We start from the raw sequence: 25541 nt of genomic DNA, 5'->3' as shown, positions 1-25541 counted from the left end.
TTAGTTACTAAAACTAAATTCAATGGGGTGGTTTCCCGGACAGAGATTAGCTTAAGACAGGACTAAGTCTTAGTTTAATTATGAAATAGAACTAGTTTTAACAAACATGGCTTACGAAAAACATTACTTGTGTACATTTTGAGGCAAAACAAAGGGCACTGATGTATTTTAAGATATGTCAGTGCAAGCTGTTTTCAGTTTGGACAGCTTTTACATTTATTTTAGTCTAGGACTAATCTAATCCCTGTCCGGGAAACCGCCCCTATATCATTAACGCTTAGTATAGTGATGTTGGTCTTGCTCTGATGGTGTTTCAAATGGTAAAATTATCAGTATAAAATACATTACACAGAGATATATAAAGAAATCATTTATTTATAAAGCATCATAAATTATGTGAATTATACATCCAAAAGAAACAATTTCAAGTTAACCAATTTTAATTTAAATAAATCTTAAGTATATTAAAAAAATATAATTGGAAACATATTTAAATTTAAACATATGTGAAAGTAAATGGTAACATTAAGGTATGCTTTGTTGCTCACAAATATGTTTAACATATAAATATTCACATGCATTGTACAGTAAAAACCGAGAGAGAAATAGAGATGCTTCTTATGGGTAAATCAAGTCCCCCAACAATATCGCATTTATTTCTTCTTCTTTTCTTGTGTTGAGTTGAACCAAGCATCTAGTAGCTTCTTGCTATAATAGATTTGCCATGCATGCACCTGAATAGCTATCACCATGATCAGATACATCACAGAGACAGCCGAGAATCCAAAGATAAATCGATAGGCCTTGCCATGCCGGTACAGCTGCTGAGCCAGAGGAAACATTTCCATCGCACCAAAAATAAGAGGTGCCACTGAGAACAAACCAGCACTGATCATGGAGATCACCAGGTAGCTAATATTGTTCTTTGGCATGGCCAGTGCTCCGATCAAGGAGGGCAGAAGACTCAAAAGGTATGGATACTCCCACTGATAGGGCAAGGCCACCAGGTCATGTGACACCAAATTGAGATGACTGACAGCCACCTGCGCTGCCACCAGCAACCATATGAGGAGATGGACGACGGTGAGCTTCTTTAGCTCTGATTTCAGTGAAGCACTGCAAGACATTCATATTTTAAGCGCATACTCTGATACACATTTATTGCAGTGATTTGTAACAGTATAAAATTATAGTTACCTCATCTGATAGTGAGACGCTACTTTCTCTCTGTGTTTAAAATCACTCCCATCAGTCCCTGCCGCTCTTGGGCCTGCGCGTGATGCCATGGCAATTTCCAGATGATTCCTAATACCATACAAAGACTTACTCACAGATGACCACACGACACAGCCGTTTATAAGTTAATTTCATAACAGGCATTTAATTATGATAGAAACTGAAAAATTCAAATCCTAAAAGTTTACAGCAATATAGAAATATTAACTGAACCCGATTTTACCGTTCATTAAAATGAACTAATCACAAATCCTTAAACATGCAACGTGAATTAAATAGAAAATAAAGACTTATTTAAATAGAATATTTATGAAGAACATAAAAACAGCTCTTGCCACCCGGCTTCCTGATGGATGCATAGCCTGCATTTACTAACGATGGCAGACGGATCAAGAAACATGCTTAAGTAGTTAATATCAATGGTAATTTGCTTTCATGCGATGCATCTTCCTATAAATACCTTACCGTACTAGAGATTGTAGAAATGTGGTCGAAATCGAGATAATGCTGAACAAAAACCTCTTCCACTAATAGCAGCAACATAAACCGCTCATGCGCAGAACAAAGCGATCTCTCCGCCCATCGAGAGATCTGATTCGTTAGCGCAGCATTCCAGTCTGCGCATCTGGGTTTTGGCTAAAAGGAATACAACAAACTCCGAAATCTCGCGAGATGGTTTAGGGTTATGTTTACACTTTTTGGTTTGGGGGTAGGATTAAACAGCGCTCATCCGGCGAGATTTCACGAGATGTCTGAGTTTGCTGTATCCCTTCTAGCCACAAATGAGCATCCTCGGACCTCAGCATCACTGACAGATTTCAAACAGTAATAGCTTTTGTAGGTTTTATCAAAGAATTTAATGTATAGTTTAAATGTACAAAAATGGTGCATAAAAGTATGTGGAACCTAAAACCACACGATAATTACCACTGTTTTATTGTATTCATAATTATTGTGTGTTATTATTGACAGTCACTATGATTTTATGATTCAGACTACCCCCATAATAAAAGAGGAGTAGCCTTCGTTTTTAACATCTAGATAACTATTTAAAAAGCGTTAGCTGAAGATTTTCAAGATTTCTTGAAAGATTTATTTGGCACAATTAAAAAGGACTTGTTTTAAGACATTTTAGAGTGTATTCTACCACATTATTTGGCATAATTGTCAAAGAGTAATTCTCCACATCATGTTGGGAAGGAATGTGTAATGTTAGGTAATGTACTTGTTACATTATTAAAGCACAATGATTTGACATATAACTATAGATGTAAGCCACCTTTATTTAAAAAAAATCAGAAAAACAGTCAACAAATAATAATATAATAAATTGCCGTGAAATGAAAACATGTTATCATTCATGTTACATCAGCTATTGTTGAAAAGAAAACCAATGTTACACACAATCAGTAGTTATAAAATTAAATTGAATGGAAAATTAATTTTCAGAATAGGGTGAAGATGAAATAAGTGAAAGTGGTTTTTACTCTGAAACTTAAATTATTATTTTATGTAAAACCTAACTTAAATATTGTCATGCTTTTAATTTTTTAGCCTTTTAAAATAATTTTAAATGAATAAAATTATTGTAACACAAGACATTTTATTCAAATGAGTGTTTACAGTTCACTGTAATCATCATTTTGAAAAAAATAAATAAAAAAATCTATTTTAAAACATTCACAGATTATTACAGACTGAGCACAGATGCTCACACATACAAACACCTAAAACCTTCTGTTCAAAAGACGTGTGTGCTACAACATTACATGTAACACCATTAGCATTTTAAATAATCTATCATTGAAAAAGTACAAAAAACCTTATTGTGAAATGTTTAAAAATGATCTTTTTCATTTAATTCTAGACAAAGATATTAGTTATGCAGATGTCACAATGCAAAAAAAGTGTTTAAACAGTCTGATGCATTTTAGTCACGTAGTATGCCATCAATGAAACAAAAACATAAATACATTTCAAATACAATCAATAAAAAATCTCTGCTTAAATGTGATGTTTTTGTTATGGCTTGTAAAAGTCTTTGTGCAGGTAGTCATATTAGCATAGACACATTAATTTGCATTGCATATAAATAGCCTGTACATGGATATGGTTGTGTTGCATTGAAAGGACGTGATTCTATGTCTTCTTTTATTTCCTGTAATAATGTATTTAGAAATACTGACATTTTTAGAAAAGTCAAATATTTTAATCCCAGTCTTTGCTTCTCTTTTTCTCTTTTGACTTATTTTCACTTAGGCTTTCTACATAGGGTATAGTAAAAAGCCAGAGAAGGATGAGTGGACATACTGTCCTGCATAAAATCCAGCTGCTTGGTCAGATGGTAACTGTAAGTAAACTGTGTCTCCTGGTTGTAATGGAATCACAGCACTCCCTGATGCTTGATCAAGGAATCCCTTTGTGTATTCATCATATGTATACATGAGTGGCTCCCCATTTCTGTAGAGACCCACCCAGACATTAGCACCCTTGCAGTGCACATGATAGGCAAAGTAGTAGATGCCTGGGAGATCACATGTAAACACGCCTGTCTGAGGATTGTAATTTTGTCGTCCATTATACAATAATTTGTCAAGCACTATAGGTGTTCCAACTGGAGGGAATGGTGTGGTCAGCTGGGCAGTGAAAGCAGGCATCTCCAAACCATTAGCTCCCATCATGTCAGGTCCACCTGCATACTTTCCTTTCTTGTACCCACCAGCTTTTATACCATCAATGGCTGGGCCCATCTCAGGAATAACACCCATCAGGTCAGGGGAAACAGGTGGGCCTGGAGGTCCAGGAGGCCCTGGGGGACCTGCAGTTCCTGGCTGACCTGGGGGTCCAATTGGGCCTGGTAGACCTATAGGACCAGAAGGACCAGGAGCACCAGTGTTGCCTTCACCAGGTGGACCAGCTTGACCTGGTGGACCAATCTCTCCCTTTGACCCAGGAGGTCCTGGAGGTCCAATTGGTCCTCCAGGTCCTGTAAGTCCTGGAATGCCTTTGGGCCCTTGTGGTCCTTCTGGACCAGGCTGACCATGTTCTCCCCTCAGACCAGGTAGGCCAGGTGGACCTGGGGCACCAGGTTCACCATTGTTTCCCCCCTCTCCTTTGGGGCCAATAGGTCCTGGTAGCCCTCTTGGACCAGGCTCTCCATCCTCACCTTGCAGACCTGGTTGACCAGCAAATCCTGGAGGTCCTTGTGGTCCAATAAGTCCCTGATCTCCCTTGGCCCCTACTGCACCTCCCTCTCCTTTTTGTCCTGGGGCACCAATTCCACCTGAGGGTCCCATGGGGCCTGGTGCACCTGGGGGACCAGTTTCACCTGGTGGACCGATCATGCCTGGTTGACCATCATAACCTTTGTCTCCTTTTGGTCCTGGTGCACCAGGTGGTCCTCCCATCCCTTTGTCACCCTTGGGGCCAGGGTATCCAGGTTTGCCAAATCCAGGTACACCAGGTTTCCCAGGTAACCCCGGTGGTCCTGTTAATCCTTTGTGTCCAGGTAGACCAGGCTGACCTGGTTTTCCAATTTCTCCTGGCCTTCCAACACCAGGAATCCCTTGTAGTCCTTGGGTACCCTGTTCACCAGGTTGACCTTGTGGACCTGGCTCCCCAGGCTGTCCTTGTTTTCCTGGCAAACCTGGTGGACCTGACACACCGGGCAGACCAGGCCTACCCAGTCCTGGTAATCCTGCCTGGCCTGGAAGTCCTGGTGGCCCAGCTGGCCCTCTGGGCCCTTGCGGGCCTGGTAGTCCAATTCCTCTGTCTCCTTTGGGTCCAGGTAACCCTGGGAAACCTGGTAAGCCTTTATGTCCTGGCTCTCCTTTAGCCCCTGGCTGTCCTGATAATCCTTGTCCACCAGGCTTTCCTATTCCTGGTAGGCCTGGTGGTCCAGGAGGGCCAGGTGGCCCATTCATGCCTGGTTGTCCATCTTCACCTCTGGGACCTTGTTCACCTTGCTGTCCAGGCTGCCCAATACCCCCTGGCTTTCCTGGCATACCTGGCATTCCTGGCTTACCAAGTCCAGGAATTCCTGGAGGACCAGGAGGTCCCAGCTTTCCAGGGGGGCCTGCTATGCCTTTACCTTGAAGCCCAGGAGGTCCTTGGGGACCAGGTGGGCCAGGTGGACCTTGAGGTCCAGCCTCTCCTTTAGCACTCTGATCACCTCTGGGAATGGTCTCACCTTTGTAAGTGAAAATCATTGTCAAAATCAGGAAGAAAATAATGGATAATTGCATAATTGTTTTATAAATATTTTAGCTGGAACTTAAATGTTTTCTGTGAATCTACTTTTTATCAACAAATACTGCAAAAAGCAGAAATATCATGTAACTAAAAATTGAAATAATGATAGTGCTGCAAACAGCAGTTGTGCATACCTTTGTTATCCTTGCCTTTGTTTAGGTGCATAGGTATGTCTTTTCTGTAGTGCGGATATGACTTGTGTGGTATATCCTTTCCCATGCCCAGGTGATGCATCTGTGGCATAGGTTGGTGTTGCTGAGGATGATGTCCATAATATGCACCTCCAATAGCTGATGGCAATAAAGCTGTTTGGACCAAAGCTACAAGGAAAGCAGCCATAGCCATGGCTTGTGAAAAGAAACAATGAATTAATTAATCATTCAACCTACTTTTTGTTCAAAATAACAATTATCACTTTAATTTTATTTTATTCTGCATAATTGTCACATATGCCAGGATCAGTAACATCATTCATAATGTAACCATATCATAAGGCCTCTGTAACCTTTCTGCAAAATTGGTTATAGGGAGAATTTTTTGTTTGTTTCTGATGATTTTAAAGAGACGTAGCCTTCAAAACAAATTAAAACACATCATCTATCAATTATTGTTGACATTTAATTTATTTATTGCTGGCTTTTACCCATTATAGTTTTTATAACAATAGTGCCAAAGGCAATAATGTGAGGCTTGGAATTCAGACTAAATGAATGTGTCATGTGTAATTACTTAACCAAGAACAAATAAGAAACAATTTGATTAAAGTCTCAAAAGATTCATAAAATATTGAACTGCTTTAATGGGAAAATTATGAAAAAGAGGCAAAGTACATAAAAGTACAAAATGCCACATTGTCACAAAGCTTTAAGCAGTTAAAAAAAACATAATATACAAACATTACACCTTTACTTAAAAAGTTAGGATTTAATTAAAACAAAAACAATTAATTTAAACTATTTGGTAAATTAATCCATGTGTACATTAAAGTATGTTTTTTTGCATGTAATGTAAAGTTTGGACATCCAGAAGATTAAGTATATTTAAAGAATGTCTGTTATTCCCAACCGGAAGAACTTTCTAGGAATGTACCTTTTAGGGCTATGCTGGAATCCCAGACAGTAAACATGAAGTTTGTGTGTTCATCTGTGTGTATGCAGGTGTGTTTAAGTTTTAAACTGTTGAAAGTCCAAATCCAAATGTTTCTTGCTGATTGTCGATAATGTTTTTAACCGTATTCAGATGCTTTACTTTTTAAAGTAACAATAACAGCCTTGATGTGAATCAGTCAAAGACTGCATCATATTGATCATCAAGTGACTGTGTTGACCTTTGGCCTTTCTCAGGCTGCTGGTGTTTTTCACACAGATATGCAAGGCCGTCTAGGTTTCCGCTCTTTTGACATGTAGATATATAGATGCAGAAATTCTGTCCAAAGGTTAAGTATTTTGTCTGAAGATATGACACTATTGTTATAAAGGTTTGATACATCGCACTTTCAATGTGCTCCCTGTGTCATGCTGATTGTTTGATAGTGGAATTTAAAATTATAATCCTGACAATAGTTGGAAAGTGTTAAACATTTGAAAGCTGTACATTTAAGTTAACACTTAAATTAACACTTTGAAATAATGACAATTATAGACAATCTAGCTAAATTATTAGCTTATTAAAATTATAGCTTCTGTTTGAATGTAAGTATAAACTTTGCTTGTGATAATAAATTAATAAATATGCTTTATAAATACATTTAGAATGTGTTTGATAAAATTACATTTTTCTATTTGTACATTGTTTGTACCACCTGACACAGAAAGTGTACTGGCCTACCCATTACATTAAAATTATTTGAGAGAAATTTACAAACTCTTCATTCAGCCATTAAGACCACATGGGGTTAACTGGATGATACTGATATTTGTGAAATTTGCTTAAAGGAAATGTTTCAAACACAAAATAATGCCAAAGTATCTTATTTTTAACAATTTGTCTTGTTGTCGTTGCCCCACTTGCCATTTTATGAGGTTGAGATACCAAAACAAAAATTATTATTTATATATTTATATATTATTTATTGTTTATTATAATACTAAAAATGTAGTTAAACTAAATAGGTTTTACAGACTAAAGTGACATGCCATAAATCTATCAAGTTATTTTTATAGTATACAATGCCCTTGGACACAAAAGTATGCATGTAATGTCTTTGAACCGTATTGTGTGTTTGTGCATGTAGCTGGTGACAGAATTATAATTGAATATTTGTACGTTGTGTCTACAGTGATGTAATACTAGGCTGAGGAATTTTATTTCCTCTGATCCCTGCATTTACATCAGAACGATATGAAAATACCCGCAATCTAAATGCAATCGTACTTAAAAGTAAATAATGCAACTAACTCAGATCCCTACAAGCTGGAAAAAAATAGATGGAAAAATTTACAGTAAAATCAAGTGAGGATTAAATCCGAGGGGTGGTTTCCCCGGACAGGGATTAGTCCTAGACTAAAATAAATGTAAGAGCTATCCAACTTGCACTGACATATTTTAAAATAAATCAGTGCCCTTTGTTTTGGCTCAAAATGCACAGAAGTAATGTTTTTAGTAAGGCATGTTTGTAAAATTGAGTTATATTTTCTAATTAAACTTAGGCCTAGTCCTGGTTTAAGCTAATCCCTGTCCGGGAAACCACCTCTATAGGTTTACTCTAAAGATAACAAAATGGAATGGTTACTTTTCTCTGTTGGTTTCTCACATGCTTTATACAATTCTTTATAGTGACTCTGTATTTTTAAAGAATTGTGACATTCACATCAGACTATGCCATCAACTTTTTCTAGACCCATTTGATTAGATCAGGAAACTTAGTCTTTGGAATTCTGCATACAGTACACTATAACTGGAAAATGGAGCTACTTAAATGTCTGTAATGAGTCATGATCAATACTACTCAAAAAGACACTTTAATTCACGCAGATTGACACTTTCATGCCACTAACAATTCCTATGAACAAGAATAGACACCTCATGCTAAGCATTAGCATTGGTATTAGTGCTGCATTACAGTAATGTTTTAAACAATATCCACTATATGATCTACTATACAGTATAACATCTTATATGAATATGTTATTTTGTCCAACAAATACATAACCAATTTCATAACCAATTAGTTTTAGGGGTGGTTCCCGGACAGGGATCAGACCTAGACTAAATTAATTGTAAGAGCTGTCCAAACTGAAAACAACTTGCACTGACATATCTTAAAATATATCAGTACCCTTTGTTTTGGCTCAAAATGCACGCCAGTAATGTTTTTAGTATGGCATGTTTAGTAATGTAACTAGTAATATTTCCAAATTAAACTAAGGCCTAGTCCTGGCTTAAGCAAATCCCTGTCCACGAAACCACACCTTAATGATTTAAACTATCATCTTAATAAATAAATTACTGCATCCTTATTCACTTTAAAAATTGAAATCCATTTAATTACTTGATCAAACATTCAATTTAAGTTTATATGGCATGACTTTCTTAAGCATCTAAATTTAGCCTGTTCCTCTGACCTTTGACCCTAGTAAAATCAAAGTCTTCCGTGCTATTTGTGTAATGTTCATCTGGAATCTCAAGCATTGCTTCCGTAAGTAGACACAGTTTATACAATGAACACCTCAGCAAATAAGTTGAGTTAAACACAAACTCATGCAACACAACAGAGGCAGAGGAACAGGGTTTACAAAAACTCCTTTCTTTCTCTTTGTCTGATACCTCATTCTTTTCAACTGTCTTTCAGTCTATTCTGTTTCACGCAGCACTTCCTTTTACATCTTTACATCAGTGACAAAACCTCTTTTCTGTCTTTCCATGGGAAGAGAAGGAGAGGGTTAGAGGTCATGATGCAGGAAGTGTTAGGTTTTATTGTAAAACTTGAAAGAACTGGAAGCATCTAACTAAATGTTTGCCACATTGAAAGCGTGCTGCTTGTTACAAAATACACTCACACTGGAAGATCTTACAGGTGGCCCAAAGTTTAGCTGTTCCTGAATCTTGATTATTTATACCAATATTATGAAAAACATAATAATCTGAATGAAAGAAAAAAGAAATCAGGGGTTTGCATGCTTGTGTTTACACCAATTCTTGAATATTTAAATAATCTATATGCCATTTAAATGTGGCTTTGTGATGTACACAGTTCGTGTCTCATGTTATCTAATCTATCTAAATTGACCACTGGGATTCACAACTTTCAGTCCAGCTGGAAAACAAACACTTAATTTTTAAGGTTCAACAGGCTCCTTATTCACTGTATTTGTTGGGTCACTTAGAAGCATTTTAACAACTTAGCGTTAATAAGAGTGAGAAACACAGCATGGGCTTGCTAGTAAAGAGAGGAAAAATGTCAATATGATAAAAGAGAGCGAGTAAAGATGCCAAATCCTATGTACATCAAATGCACATTCAAAGGCACATTTCAACATGCGATCTACCAATATGGGTGACCCAATATTGTACAGTAATGTATATACATACACATACACTGTATGCTGTACATATAGAGCTGCATAGCTTTGGAAGAGCATTCACATTTCAAAATGAAAAAATATCAACCAATTACCTAGCCTTCACCACTATCATTTTACCAATAAAACTGTATAATGTAGTTTCTAAAGTGCCATAAAGAAACAAAACTCAACCATGAATCACAGAATTGTGCAACCTACAACTATTACTTAGATTGACAGTCACAGTCACATTTGTTCTGCACAAATCTTCTCTCATATGTTCAAACAAAAAATTGTCTTTTACAATTCACATCATATTGTGCCTCAAATAAATGTGTGTTTTGTCTTTTCCTCACAACTCATATTTAAACTAACACACACCAGATGTACAATATCACAATCACACATGCATGCAAAGACCCTACAGTAAATACCTGCCACACCAGAGGGCGGAGTTAGCTAATTGTTCTTGGGCACTGCAGACCAAAACCTAAAGCTGCATTAAAATTATATCCCTGTTAACATAACGTAAAGCTGGTTTTCTTTTAGCACTGGACATTATAGTCTGTGTACTGTATAATAAAATAAATGTATAAATCTGTATGGCATCTCCAGAGTAATAATATAATAATAATACCTGAGAACACTTCTTGTGCTATATAAACGCTAAAAAATATTGATATTTATTTATTTATTTATAGGGCAGTGTACATTATGAAATAATTCTGTCCATCATGTGCCATAGTAAGAGAAAAAGGCTATTTTCATCTGAACATATTGTTTTAAAAGCCGCACAGAAATCATAACGGTAATGGGGAATTTTTCTTAAACATATAATATGCAATTTAAAATAAATTAAATAATGAATGCAAAAGACAGAACACAGATATGGAAAAAAATATAAGAGCTTAAAAAAATCTAAGAAATAATAATAATAATAATATAAGACAAAATACATTTTTACTGTAAAATTCATCAGATTAATTTGTCAGCTATTTGAATGAGAGCCCTAAGATAGCAAAGTGTTTCATTCTGTAATTCAACAAATATTCACATCTTTGCCTTTTGCAACCTATAAAATTAGTTTCTTATAAAATCTTGTTTTAATTTTGGATAGAGACTACCTCTCTCAAACACTTATATTAAATAACAAACACATGTACACTTAACATTAATAACACCAAAGGAACTCTATGCCAGTTTTAGGTAAAGGCCCTTCAACTGTTTTCTCGTTTTTAATTGTTCATTTATTTTACAATATTTTTGCAAACTGCCGAGTGCATCACTTACAATAAAAGCACTAATGGACTAATGAGATGCTAAAAAGTGTAATTTCTTACCTTTCCTTGGTAAATTGCCGTAGATGGGATAATCTCAAGGATTTTCAAGCGTGCACACAGAAAGACCCTAACACAAACGCAATTTGACCAACTGACCAATGCTGACTGAACTAAAACAAGATACTGACTGCAGATGACCAGCTTTTATCCACAGCAGGGTGGAGCCAGAGAGAAGGGAGGGAAACTAGAGACAGATAGACAGATTGAGACAGTAGATGTGACAGTATAAAGATAAAGTGAATTTAGGAATTTGTTTGATTTTCCAAAATCACTGTCTAGTGAGGACAGCTACACCCTTACTGCGGTACAAGATTTCTATAGGTTTTCCTGTTCACTGTTTAGTCACCATATTCTCACCTGAGGTAGGGCTCGCTGTTAGGGTTATGGAAATTTTAAAGTTAAATATTTTAAAGAGTTTATCATTGTTTAAAATGTTAACATACATAAAAGAAGCCAAGCTAATATATAAAATATTTAATAAATAAATATTAAAACTAAGGCTATGCTTTGACGGGCTACTCACAGACTTCCAGCGGGCAACTTGGTGCCAGCGGGCAACTTGGTGCCAGCGGGCACCATGTTGGAGACCACTGGTCTAGGACCACATTGTATTGAAAATAATATTATGAAATTGAAAATATTAATGAAGATTAATAATTGAAAATTTGATTTAAATACAGACAAATATATGATATATTTTAAATAAATGAAAACAAAGCAATGTAATTAAAATTCAAGCAAATTTTTGATACATGTCAACTTGTTTGTGGCAGGTCAGATTTAATTGCTTCTATTGAAGCACACAAGATATTTTATTGAGCATTCTCAAATCATGCTGTAATAGCATCTGCACAAATTTATTGAATCCAAGCCAGCTCCAATGCATGGTGTCATTAAAAATGCGAACAAATAACCTAAAAAAAGCATTTTATTTCAATTTAACATTCCTTGTGATGAAATTATAGACAGTGGGCTGAAACACTGATCACCACATCATCAAGCATATTATTTAGAGAGAGCCGCTATCAGTGCGGGAAAGACAGTGATGTGCCCTCAACCCTGTGTTAATGAACAGTAAATTAGGGTGCTGCAAGGAATAAGGTGGGGGTAGACTGTGTCCGCCATGACGCCAGCATGTGAAACTAGTTTGTTTTCTAAGCTGTAACCAAAATCAACAGAAATTACTCACTAATCTAGCTTTCCTATGCATTCAATGTCTTGAAAAATGTTTAGCCAATACTTCATTAACCATTACAATGGCAGCTGTATGAAGAAAAACTGCAGGATATGCATACAGTCGTAAATTTGCAGTAAATCAGAAACACTCAAACTGCTGATCCAAACAAAAATAGATTTTTAATAAGTTCAATAAATTTGATACATGCATTTCTCTAAGGATGCTTGTGACTTGACTTGGGAACATTAAAGTTGATGACTCTAAAATTCATTAACTCATGTGTTTACCCGGTCTTCAAGTTTTATCATGATCACTTAGGTTTAAAATCCACCATGACTGTTTTTGAGGATTGCATTCACACACTTTCTCACAAAAACACAAAACTCAATTAGTTGTAAGCATGTTTGCTAATCACACAATGTCCTGGCATCTGTTTCACGGTTTGGTCCCAGAAAAAGTTTGAGAAGGAGGAGGGAGGCCTGTAGCCTTTGTTTGCGGCATATAAATACAGCAGTTATTTATTTTACAACTGAGTACATAGATCGATGGCATGCATGCCTGTTTGTCATATCATCATGTAATGTAAGATGTTAAATAAAATGCTTACAGCCCTGCACCTGCACCCACTGAGGCTTTCATACTGTGCTCAACTCAGTATGAATCTTTTTTAAATGGTGCTTTTAACACGCTCCAAAGCAACGCATCACACTTAAATTATTGGAGGTGGCTTAGCACCTTTTATAAAACAGGGTTACAGGGTTAATAATGTAATAGTGAATTGTTTATAACCCAATCATAAATTGCCGCCCAAGTGATTACTAAACATTAATGCTTTCATAATGTCTTCAAAGGCTAATGTCAAACTGTGACACCATAACTGGAGTCACAAGATATGTGCTTTTGTGCAAAAGCATGCCAACAAGTTACATAAAAGTACTATTAATATACCTACAAAATATGTACACTATCAGAAAAAAGGTATAAAAGTTGTACTTTTTGAAGAAAAGTGACAACTTTTGTACCTTCTTGTACCTTTCTTCTGAGAAACCTGAATGCAGAGGATTGGTGAAAGTACAATTTGAATCTTTTTCCATGGTTGAGAATAATTAACCTGATTTGTCTAGTTTAAGATACTAGTCAGATTAAGTTCTTTTAATTAAATAATAAATGAAGAAATGCTTTTAAAGATATCAAAATCACCATTTTATTATAACATCCTTCTGCAATTCTAGCTTTGCCACATGAAATAAGCTATAAATCTCTACTATGCCATCTGGTTAGCTTAATACTCACGTAAATATTTGTTTAGTTTACGATTATTTAAATGTGTTAGTAAGCCAGGTTGTCAAGGTGACAGGGTCTAGATTGTAGTCGACATTGGTTGTAAAATTACTACATTCCCACAGTGGTTGTGTGCTGTATTGTGGCCCTGGAATGCAGAATACAATCATTACCACGGTAACATGTCGTGAGACGCCAATCCACAGAGGTCAAAACGGTTTCGTCATCCTGTAGTTTCACATGCATGCAACACTGCACACTTCATTAAAATCACTCCAATGCAGGTGGTTCATAATGAACTACTAATCATCCCCTGGCATGTTTTCAGTGTGTTTGTGTGTGCGTGTGTTTTTGAATGAGAGTGTGTGTGTGAGGTCTGAGTCCCCCTTTGGTACTATGATGCTGACCTGACCTGAGTCTGTTCTAGCAGTTGAGATTGGCTGCTCCTTCTGGGACTTCTAAAACTAACGCTATGGGGAGCTAAAGCTGTCGCCAGTAAGATTTAGGGGTCCCAGTGGTTGTTTATAAAAATAATTTTATATTGCAGGTACACACACTTGCTAACGCCTACGTACTTTATCCTCATCGGACTAGTATGTGAAAGGTTACTTTTGTTCATAGACTATTGTTCTGTACAGCTACAACCATATATTGTCCCTAAACCTTACCAAATCCCATCAGACATCCCATCACAAATGTAATTGTTTAAAAAAAAAATTTTTGTAATGTGAATGTCCTGTCTAAAATCTGCAATCCCAGCAACTTTCAGATTAAAAATTGACAGCCCTACAATAGACATCTCTGTTCATTTGCCTATCTATCTATCTATCTATCTATCATCTATTCTCCAAACCATGTTTTTCTTAAGTTTGGAGGATGCAATGGGCTGGAGCCTGTCCCAGCATCAACAGTACACAAAATGCCTTTTCATATAGTTGGGCCATCTTGGGCCACCTGCCTATCTATTAAACAACTGTTTATAGTTTTAGTTTTGTAGCTCATTTTAAAGGTCACCTCCAATATTCTGCAAGTAAAATCTATGAGCAATGCTTGTCTAAATGTCACTAATGGCATTCTGCCAAACATTGTCAGAAAAATAGACAAAAGTGGTCCCAAGCTGTCACTAGTCAGTACCCTTTACAGCAGGGGTCGGCAAGTAACTTTGGCCGCGGGCCAATATTTTTTTTAGCCAGTAGATGGCGGGCCAACTGCTGTTGGCACACTTACGTCTTATTTTGAATTAGCCTAGTATAGGCTATCTGATCTTTTGTCAAGAAACATTGTCTTTATTTCCTATTTAAAATACGAAAGACGGCATTAAAAATGGCTAAAAACATGGTTATGGGTCTGTGTATCATTCGTTCAATCGTTTTTTAAATTAAAAACAAAAATGAAAAAATTAACCACCACGGGTTTTCTGATTGTGTGCTCAGATAAAAAATTGATTACTGGATTAGACAATTTTTTTATTTAACACCTTTATAGGCATAATATATAAATGAAATCATTTTAAACAGATACTATTAGTGGTAACATATTACAGGCATTTATGCTCTCATGAAAGACTCTTACAGTCCGACTTTTGAACTGTATTCCTTTTTTATTAATATTTATCCGGGACACACACATACACACCTAAGGTTTAAGGAGGTCTCTGCTTTTTGTCCAGCTCCGACAAGGTTCTATTCAGTAAACCGCTTAAAATACACTCTGTGTTCACCCGCTTTATTTCCCGACCTGACGGGTCCGCAAAACTTAACGTTAGATCTCGTTCCCAGAATCTCAAATTCAATGTCTCTAACGAAAAAAGAGAGATGAAGTAGCCTATAACAATTATAAATGTTATACAAAAATTGTGTTCGTGCCAATATAAATATTATTTTAACATTGTATTGTTAGCAGAGGAAAAAAATGTCACAGAAAAAATCTACCCGTTCTCACCAAGATGAGTACAAATGACACGCAGTGTCATTATCGTGCAATAGATACGCCAAATTCCGATTTTGCGTGCATGTGATGCGCCGGTCCTTCCCATTCACTTGTGTGGCGAGTCGTTTCGTGGCGTTTTGTTTATTGTTTTCTCATTTGTTTTCTGTTTTTTAAACCATTTTCGCTTGGGTTTAGGGTTAGATTTCACATTTGTTTAAGTAGGTTATTTAATATACAGGTTTCTGTATATTTTTATCTATATTTAAGCCATGGTCGCTTGGAGTTGGGGTTAGAGTTGGGGTTTGGGTTAGGATGTCATTTTTATATAACAAAAAGTTGTTCTAACCCGTTTTCATTCATTTTTGTTATTTTTGATCTGAGCGCACATTCAGAAAACGAGTCGTTTGATTTTAGTTCAGGAAATAAATAATAGAAAAACAAGTCGTTTTTCTTTATTTTTTTTTAGTTTTGACTTGAAAAAACGAATGAAGGAATGATACACGGGGCCATTTTTGTAAACTGTTATTTTAAAATAAAAAAGTCTGATTAAAAAAAATTAAAAAACGGATTTCAAATTAATCTGGCGGGCCAGAAAATATTACTGGCGGGCCACTTTTGGCCCGCGGGCCGCCTGTTGCCGACCCCTGCCTTATTCAATCAATATTAAAGATATGAACAAAAATACATTTGACACACGATTTTTGATAAGACAGGCACATTTATTTTATTGGCAGCCAGCAATCATTTGTGTGAAGCCTATTTAAAACAAAGGCAAGAATTAGGCTAACGTTAGCGGTTTTCATATCGTAAGTGCTGAGGGGTTAGTTGTAACACAGCGTTACAATTAACCCCGCTGGGTCAAAACATTTTCAAGCCCACCAAAAAAGCTGCCAAGAGCTGCAGACATATTTCAAAACAATGCTATGTTTTAGTAAACAAGACACTGATTAATATGACATATAGGATTTGGTATCTTACATACCCAACTTAGAAACAGAAAACAACATATGATGAAACAATTTACTTACATGCCACCAAAACACACGTTCATCAATAACTCTCTGGAAAAACATTAAATTTGCAGGAGATTGTCTTTTGGCAGCGTGAAAAATTTACCGGAAAAACAAAACGCTCAAACTTGTGCAACAATGTAAACAGTCACAACTGTGTTAGTTTTTGCCCCGCGCACCCCTACTTTATAAAAGGGTGCTAACCCCAGTGACCATTTTCTGACGGTGTAACATACCTCACCCTTTCATTAAAAAAATAAATATAGGAAAAATAAAAATAATAATATAAAAATGCAAAAAAATACAATTAAAATATTAAATAATTTATAAAATATATAATATAATAAATAATCAGTTTTTATGTAAATACCATTTGATATTTTGCACTGTATGAAGTTTTATTTACATGATGCCAGTAGTAAATGGTATGAAAGTGACATGTTTAGGTGTTGTGTCTGGTTCAGCTATATTAAGGGATGACAGTAAGACATTAATGACGTACTTTATTGTGTTAATGACATTATTGTGTTACTCTCTCACTGTCGTGTTACATACACTCACTGTCTGCCCATCTTCTGCAATACAGTAGCATTTATTGGTGCCATCATGTTTTACTTGCTATGTGTGAGCGTGGTTACTGTGTGCAGTGGGCGGGTTGTGTGTTTAGCTGAGTTTACTGTGAGTGTGTGGGGCAGATGTCTCACCTATTACACCTTCGTAATCCTGCGTACACACTACCCAGAATCCTTTGCCTCAAGTCAATAGCCTGTAACATTCCAGCACTGAGCCCTGTCGTGGGGAAGATGACATCATCATTGTGGAAATCACCAGTCTGAATCTTCATACTAAATGGGTGCCATTTTTGCATTTACAGTATGATACTCTATAGTGGCCCTATAATGTACCAAAAAATATACCTCTTGGTGGTCACAGTCCTGTAATTTCTCATTACTGTCTGCAACCTTTGCTCTGGGAGTGAGTTTGAGGCCCTCATCACCCTGTATGATATCCCTGTGTCTGTGCTCATACATGTGTGAAAACCTAATGCCAGTAGAGCTGGAGCCATTTTGCTTGACCCTAGATAAATAACAAAACCATCAGATTATGTTTTGACAAAGAAATTAAAAAATGCAGATAGCATGTTCATGTTAAAACCAACACACACTTTCTAAGCTTGTGACTTAGTGTTTGCATGGATATGTGGCTATTTGTGTGTGGCCTTAGGGTTCACATGGAACCAAATGGCTGCCAAGTTTCATTAGGGAGGATAGGCAGACTCAACCACATGTATCTCCAAATACTTTAACACATTCAGAAACATTTATGATATTAAATTAATTGCAAAAAATTGACCTGTGTTCTCAATATAGAAGGGAATATAAAATGAGTGTATGATGAGGATCACAGGAACCAACACACCAAATGAGAATTAACACTCCTTTTAATGACAAAACATAACTTTCCCGTAATTTGGTAAAAAATTATTTGTTGATAACTTTTGACCTTTTTACCTCAGACAGAGACCCAGTCATTGTGAAATATGACTCAGAGTTACAACTGCATACTCTGTTGTAGTTTCACACCCTATAGGCATTCGTGATAAAATGAATGACCTCTCCCACACAGAACCAGACGCCAGTACACCAGGGACTCCTCATGTCTGCCTCGTTCTATACAGTACATGCATATGAAACTATGTCTGTGTTGGAGCATGTCGCAGTCTCTGAACACATGGTTGACCTCAGATTTGAAGTGTGATGTTTTCTCAGCTCCACTGATTCAGTGCTTTGCTAACATTGTGACAGATCTGACGTTTTGACGTGATGTGAGAAGATTTTTAACTACATGAAATTTCAACTACATTTGACCTTTTTATTATTAACACGCTCTGAATGTTTCTTACATGTGCCATTTCCATGCTTTATGCTACATAAAAATTAAAGATAACGGTAAAAAAATTGTCCCAAGCTGTCACAAAACAGAACCCTTTAAAAAGGTCCTAATATGTTCCGTTTAGGTGACAAAACTACTACTCTTGTCTTAAAATAGGCTTTAAATAAAATTAAAACATAACTGTTTACACTGTAAGAAAAAAAACGGTTAAAAAAATGTCAAAACTGTCAATGGGGTAGTTCCCTTTGAAAATGTCCTAATATGTACCATTTAGGTGCAGATATGTGTAGACAGTTTCAGCAGTAACAACATAAACAAGCGGCTGTCGCGGTCCGCACGTAACTTCCGGTAAACTCTGCTAATAATAAATAACAACAAAGTACTTTAAACGTAGTTTATTTATATAACAAGCAACAAAAAAAAGACGTGTATAACGTGCGTCCGATGAAACCGTCTATACATTTGGTACCAATATGTACATGTGAGATACTACATGAAAAATCTGGGTTATTTTCAACTGTTTTAATTAGTTGGGTCAAATATGAACATTTTCTGGGTTAATTTAACCTTGGCTTGTCCCTTTTTTGACCCAATGCTTTTTTTACACGTTTTTTAGAGTTCAACTTAAATTTTTCACCTAAGAATACTTTTATAAGCGTTATCAATTCAAGTTATTAAACGTTGATCTAACGTTTTACTTTTTACAGTGTATATTATAATATATTATATATAGTATAATATAATAATCTTTATATGCGTACTTTTTGAAAGGGCACATCCCCAGTGACAGCTAGGGATCAGTGGCACCCAGTGACTTCCGAGTGGTGCAAAATATGTGTTCGGAGTGTCATGTGTGTTGCTCGTCATGTCAAAATATGTGTTCATTGCATCATGTGAACCATGTGCATCATGCTTCTTGTCAAAATACATGCCTGCTGAACATGCATCGGGTTTATAATAAAAGAGACGCTCATGTTACTCACAAAATACTCGCAAGAGTAAATTGACACTAAACTCTGATTACACATGAGATTAAGCGAGAATCTGGCAAACGTGAGCGTCTCTTTTATCATAAACCCTTTAGACGCGTCTGCAGCAGGTATGTATTTTGACAAGACGCTATTTTAGTGTGTACATGTACATTATTTGAAAGGATTGACAATAATAGACATAATACCTTCATATGCACTGTAGACAGTGGTGGCCGGTGACTTCTTTTTTCGAGGGCGTTCGATGCGAAGTTCGTCACAACATATGTAGCCCGTCATGTGTGTGGTTCCTTTTTTCAAAATATCTGTTCTGCGCGTCAAGAGATCCTGTGTGCATCACGTGTCTTGTCAAAATAAGTGCCTGCTGCAGACGCGTCTAAAAGGTTTATGATAAAAGAGACACTCGCGTTTCCCAGATACTCACATAATCTTATGCGTAATCAGAGTTTACTGTTAAGGGAGTGTCTTGCGTGTATTTTGTGAACGTGAGCATCTCTTTTATCATAAACGCTTTAGACATTATATATTTTGACAAAACACGTGATGCACACAGAATCTCTCAACGCGCAGAACACATATTTTAAAAAAGGAACCACACACATGACACTCCGAACACTTATTTTGAATTAGCGCTCCACGGATGAGCAGTCACGAGCCGTCACTGACTGTAGATGTTTTTTAAGTTTTGTAATTGTATTAATTTGTTTGTAGATGTCATATAATGTGTTTATAATACCAATGTGATTGTTTTTGTGCTTTTCTCAATGTTTAACAAAAAAATATGTTAACCATAAAACATACTAAAGCTGTGAATGTTATACAAACTACATGCTGTTTACTCATTTAGGTCAATTATGCTTTCAATAACACATTATTCACATTATTTTCATTTACACACACAACCGCACATACATACACATGCACACACTGTGGATAATAAACGTGGCCACTTGGAAGAGAAGGACACTATTTTAAGTAACACTAAGGTGCAGAAATTTGGAGAATGTCTATCATGTTTACCTGGAACAAACAATCTCCCTATCTTTGTGTGTGTGCACGCGTGCGTGTGTGCATGCATGCGAATGCGTGTGTGTGATTAAAGTTTGTTAAGGACAGTAGAAGGACAGTAATAGTAATAAAACAATTCAGAAACATATTAAACTGCAATAGCAGTGTATCCAAAAAACTGAACCTGATAATCACAACTAGTTTACAATTGTGTGTCTAACGTAAAGAATGTAAAGGACAGAAGACAGCAGTGTCATGTGTTTGCTCTTATCAGCCCTTTTCTTTTCTTTTTTGTTAGTGTGTTTATATGCCTGGGTTAAGCGTTATCTTTGTCTCTGTTTCTTGATAATGTTGCAGTGCCAACTGCTTAGATGTAGCTCTTTCAAAGCATATAGAGGACTAAATCAAGATATCATTTACACATCAATTTTGTCTCAAAAATATCTCATTCACAAAAAAAATAGACATGGCAGTAAGATTAGCGCTATAACATTAATGTGCCATAGCTCAAATAATTTGGTGAGAAAGGTCTAAATTTATACTGTACATTGGCAGATGCTTTATCCAAAGTGGCTTACAAGGTATACATTTTTTATCAGTATATTCCCTGGGTTTGAACCCATGACCACTGAGTTATACAGGAGCAGACTTATTCAATTCACATTTATTTGTAGCACTTTTCACAGTTTACATTTATTTCAGATATATTGCCAAATCTGAGCATAGTTTGAGGGTCTCTGTGAAACTGTATGCATAAATACAGAAGTGATTTACTGGGTATCAAAGAAGCCCCCGAGGTGACCTTTGACCCCTTTTACAGTTTAGTTATTTTTTTCCGCCTTTGATTTTAATTACCTTGAAATGTTTGTTAAATACACAAACTTTCATTCATACACATTCCTATCACGGGTTAGACATAGGCCAAAGTGACACTATAAACCACTCCTCCAGAATCTGCTTTATTGCCAAGTACTGCAGGTCACATTTAAAAAAATAATACGCTGAATTTACTAAAAAATATATTGCATCATTTTTGCGTCCCTTCACGTGGAATTTTAAGCAATTCCTTAAAAAAAAATTAAGCTTAAACTGCTTTAAATTCCATGAAAAAATTACTTACAAAATTGCAATTGCTTGAATTGCTTACAATTTCATGTGCAAATGGGTGCAAAAAATTATGCACTATATATAATTTTTTTTAGTAAATCCAGCGTATTATTTTTTACAAGGAATTTGTTGTGACAATGTCTGCATTGGTAAAACATGTCTGCAAAAAGAAATAGTGTATTTGGTTTCAAATGATTTTACATCATTAGCATGATTTGTTTGCAGATGCCATTATTTTCATATTTAGTTATTTCATATTATTCATATATTTTAAGTGTTAAAATATTCACCTGCCATTTTATCAGGAAACGTCTCATCTTCACATTCTTTTTAAACAATGTTAAAGGAGTTTTTATCTGTTTTGGCTTTTATGGCATGCTTTTCCTTCATTATTTTAGTTTTAGTTTTGGAATAAAAGAAACTAATATGTTTGAAAATTTTTATTTTTGTCTACCAAGTTGTTGTTGTTTTTTTAAATCCCATAAAGTCACTTTTTTTGTTATTTACTGTTTTCTAAATAAAATCATCCAACATAATATAAAGAATATTCTGTAGAAAATATACCCAAAAATGATATAAATGTAAAATCAAACTTTGATGCTCCTATTTTCATAATTTGATATGAGCCTGGATTTCACTAACTGAGTGAAATAAATCATTGACATTCAGTTAAATGTTGTACATATTCTATTCTTCATAGTGTTTTGGATCACAAATCCTTCCCTAAACCCTTTAAAGGAAAGAAAATATTATGTGGAACATCTTGCGTGATCTGAATTGTATAATACTGCTAATTAAGTGTTTTAGACCTCATATGAATTCCTAATGTAGTCAATTCTCCAGAACCACTAAATCTGAGGAACCTACCGTGACACGTGAACTTATGAGATGGACCACACTCTGTGTTTGAGAGACAGTTGGAGTCAGTTTTAGCAGTAAGGGTACAGGTGGCACACATACAGACAATTTTAGGAGTAAAGTATGCTTTTTATTAATAGTAATCTTATAACCTCACATTTATAATAATCTTTCATGAGCGTGTGTATTTGCACATGTGTGTAATGTCTCTTGCTATGTTTATCTTTTTTATATTTATATTAGTTTCCTGTATGCATGTGTGTGTTCTCCATATGCAGTGAAAAGAAGATTTGTCTCCTGACCTCGCAAACAGGTGCGTACTAGGGTGGTGACGGGTAGCTGGGCCCCCCAAAATGAGGCTAATTATTTATTTCTCTTAAATTTTAAACTTGTTTCATGACATTGCTTTAGGGACAATGTCACCACCACAGTAAAAAATTGCTAGGCGGTTGTCTCGAGCCCTTTGACAAGGAATGAGGTGGGCTGCTAAGTTCCTCTCTTGTATAGCCTTCTCTTTAGCAATACCCCTGCCACCAATAGCTCCAAGATCTCTGTGCATGTGCATGTGCATGTACGCACACATGTGTGCAACAGTTATTTATAAACTTAAGATCACCCACCGTGTCTGGCTTCATTTGCTGGCTGCCCCAGTCAAAAATGTGTTTATTTTTGGGAATGAAAATGTATGCATTCAGGCCCACCCAACTGACTATAAAGAGCATGCACAAAAATCACAAGACCCACCCTTGTGTTTACTGGTGATGACCAGTTTCTGATCACATACCAAATATTTTTCACCATGCATGATAGTCTTTTATTTTTGGGGTTTATTAACTTTGGTTTTCAATAGATTAAGAAAAGCATAATTTTTTCCACCTAAAGAAAGAACGTCGTGGAATATTTTGATAAATGATGACAGTTTCGGGTGAACTAGCTATTTAATGTAAAGAAACGAGGCATGATTATTTTTGTAAGCTAAATCTTCTGAAACAACATGCCAAAATGACACATGTGATATGTGTAAACACACACCATGCAGTAACACTATTCACACACCTGTGCACCATGTCCATTATATTCAGATTGGTATGCTTAGTCAGTTAACTTTTATAATTGTAATATTGGACTAAATTATAGAACCAGCTGTAATTTAAAGAGCTTCCATTCTGGTTCATAGTTTAATTGATTGCAATTTAAAAGAATGTCTGTGTTTAATAAAAGTTAAACATCGGTGACATGTCATTGTCAATTACTATAAAAGTTTGCAACATTTCGGTTTGCAAAAAACAATCAAAATTCATGTTATTACTTATACAGTTGCAATGAAAGTATTTAGGATAATACCTAAATATTAAAGACTGGCAAATGCTATGAACACAGTAGGAGAACATTAGGCATTCAAGATTCTTCAGTTTGCTGTTTGATGGGATGCTCAAAGCTGTCTATTTCAACTGATGTTCTCCATGTCTCCCAGCTGCAGAGCAGTGCTGAAACACAAAACTGTTTGATCTACGTGTTCTGTGCTGCTCCGCTGAGCTCTTTGTTTTGATAGGCTGTGTAAGTTGGCCACCACGGTGCAGATGATCAATTTTGGCTGAGGTCGGAGAGGCGGCAGAGACTTGTTCTGTCTCTCAGCTAATGAGCTGGAGTGCCTTTAAGAGATCAGGAAGCAGTTTATCAAAGTAGTGTCCAACAAACAAACCCAAAAAAGATTTTTTTCAATTTGATTCCTTTAAATACAGCACGGTATACCTTACCACTAAACCTAATCATTTTAAAGTCTATATATCCCCTTCAAAACATTTGGTTACATAATCTCAAATGTAATGAATTTAACTCATGTTTTCCCTAGCCTTCAACCTCCATTCTTCCACTAGATGGTCTCGTTTCACATCTCACTTGCAGCTGTATGTGTACAAGACAGTATAGCATACTACATGAAATTAAAGGTTAATACATGTTTAACAGTGTAGCTTATTATACATGTATTAACATTGTGTTTTGATATTTTTACATTGAAACACTTTATTGGTATCCTGAGTTTACCGATAAGCTATATGAGAAGTCTGTTCATCTATGTTTATATTCTATTTATATAGAATAGTGTAATATGTCTGTGCTACACATGTGATAGACTCTTACACAATAAAAAAAAATAAGCAACAGTCTCTTAGTTTATCGGTCAGTGGATGTAGTGATACAATGGCCCAAATATGTGTTGTATAAATGCCAATGCACTAGGATCAGAGGCACCACTGACCTTTGGTGAACTATGGAGTGGCTGGGGCCACACCAATTTCCCTATCACCTACAGTAAAATGATAAAACACACACACACACACACACACATTCTGGTTTCCATGTTTTGTGGGGACATTCCATAGATGTAATGCATTTAATACCGTACAAACTGAATATTCTATTCCCAAACCCTAACCCCAACCATCCCAGAAAACGTTCTGCTATACATTAGATTTTCAAGAAACATCATTCTGTTTGATTGAAAAGCTTGTCTGTCAAAATGTACTGGTATTCCTATCTTTGTGGGGACATTTCCCTACTGAAAAAAAACAATAAAACCATTACAGAACATTCTAATGGTTTCCATTAAAATACCAATAGGAATCATTAGCTTTTACCATTAAAACCACTACACTGTAGTGTGTTTTGGGCCATATTTCATTAGAACCAATAAAATTCCCAATAAAACCAATATAACCATTAGAATTTTCTGTAATGGTTTTTATTGTTTTTTTTTTCAGCAGGGTTGGTACCCATAACGTGATAATTACCAGGTACACACACACACACACACACACACACACACACACAACCCACCCCTATGCACTTCCACTACCCCACATTACCACTGTGTGGCAGTCATGTTATTCTTGTGATTTAACAAGCTGACGGGTGGTAATAAACCACAAGGTGGCGTACAGTGTGACAATTAATCGTTT

The 25541-nt window shown here is 36.0% G+C and overlaps 2 protein-coding genes across 3 annotated transcripts; both read right to left on the bottom strand.

Moving 5' to 3' along the window:
* Positions 1-355: 355 nt before the first annotated feature.
* Positions 356-1857, bottom strand: jagn1a (jagunal homolog 1a). Of its 2 annotated transcripts, none has more exons than XM_055215357.2 (3): positions 1702-1857; positions 1198-1305; positions 356-1116 (listed from the first exon to the last, which is right to left on the bottom strand). In XM_055215357.2, exons 2-3 carry the CDS (start codon positions 1284-1286, stop codon positions 654-656), a joined length of 552 nt encoding a protein of 183 aa, XP_055071332.1. In that variant the 5' UTR covers positions 1287-1305; positions 1702-1857; the 3' UTR covers positions 356-653. The 2 variants fall into 2 exon arrangements, with proteins under 2 accessions (XP_055071332.1, XP_055071333.1); XM_055215358.2 differs by lacking the exon at positions 1702-1857 and adding an exon at positions 1460-1668.
* A 534-nt stretch (positions 1858-2391) lies between these two features.
* Positions 2392-5855, bottom strand: col8a1a (collagen, type VIII, alpha 1a). Its single transcript, XM_055215705.2, has 2 exons — positions 5622-5855; positions 2392-5425 (listed from the first exon to the last, which is right to left on the bottom strand). The coding sequence occupies exons 1-2, from the start codon at positions 5830-5832 to the stop codon at positions 3501-3503; spliced, it is 2136 nt and encodes a 711-aa protein (XP_055071680.2). The 5' UTR covers positions 5833-5855; the 3' UTR covers positions 2392-3500.
* Between the last annotated feature and the right edge of the window lie 19686 nt (positions 5856-25541).

This window comes from Misgurnus anguillicaudatus, chromosome 17 (genome assembly GCF_027580225.2).
Source record: "Misgurnus anguillicaudatus chromosome 17, ASM2758022v2, whole genome shotgun sequence".
NCBI classification, from domain to species: domain Eukaryota; kingdom Metazoa; phylum Chordata; class Actinopteri; order Cypriniformes; family Cobitidae; genus Misgurnus; species Misgurnus anguillicaudatus.
The sequence above is the reverse complement of the archived record's forward strand: the minus strand, read 5'-3'. Positions and strand labels throughout refer to the sequence as shown.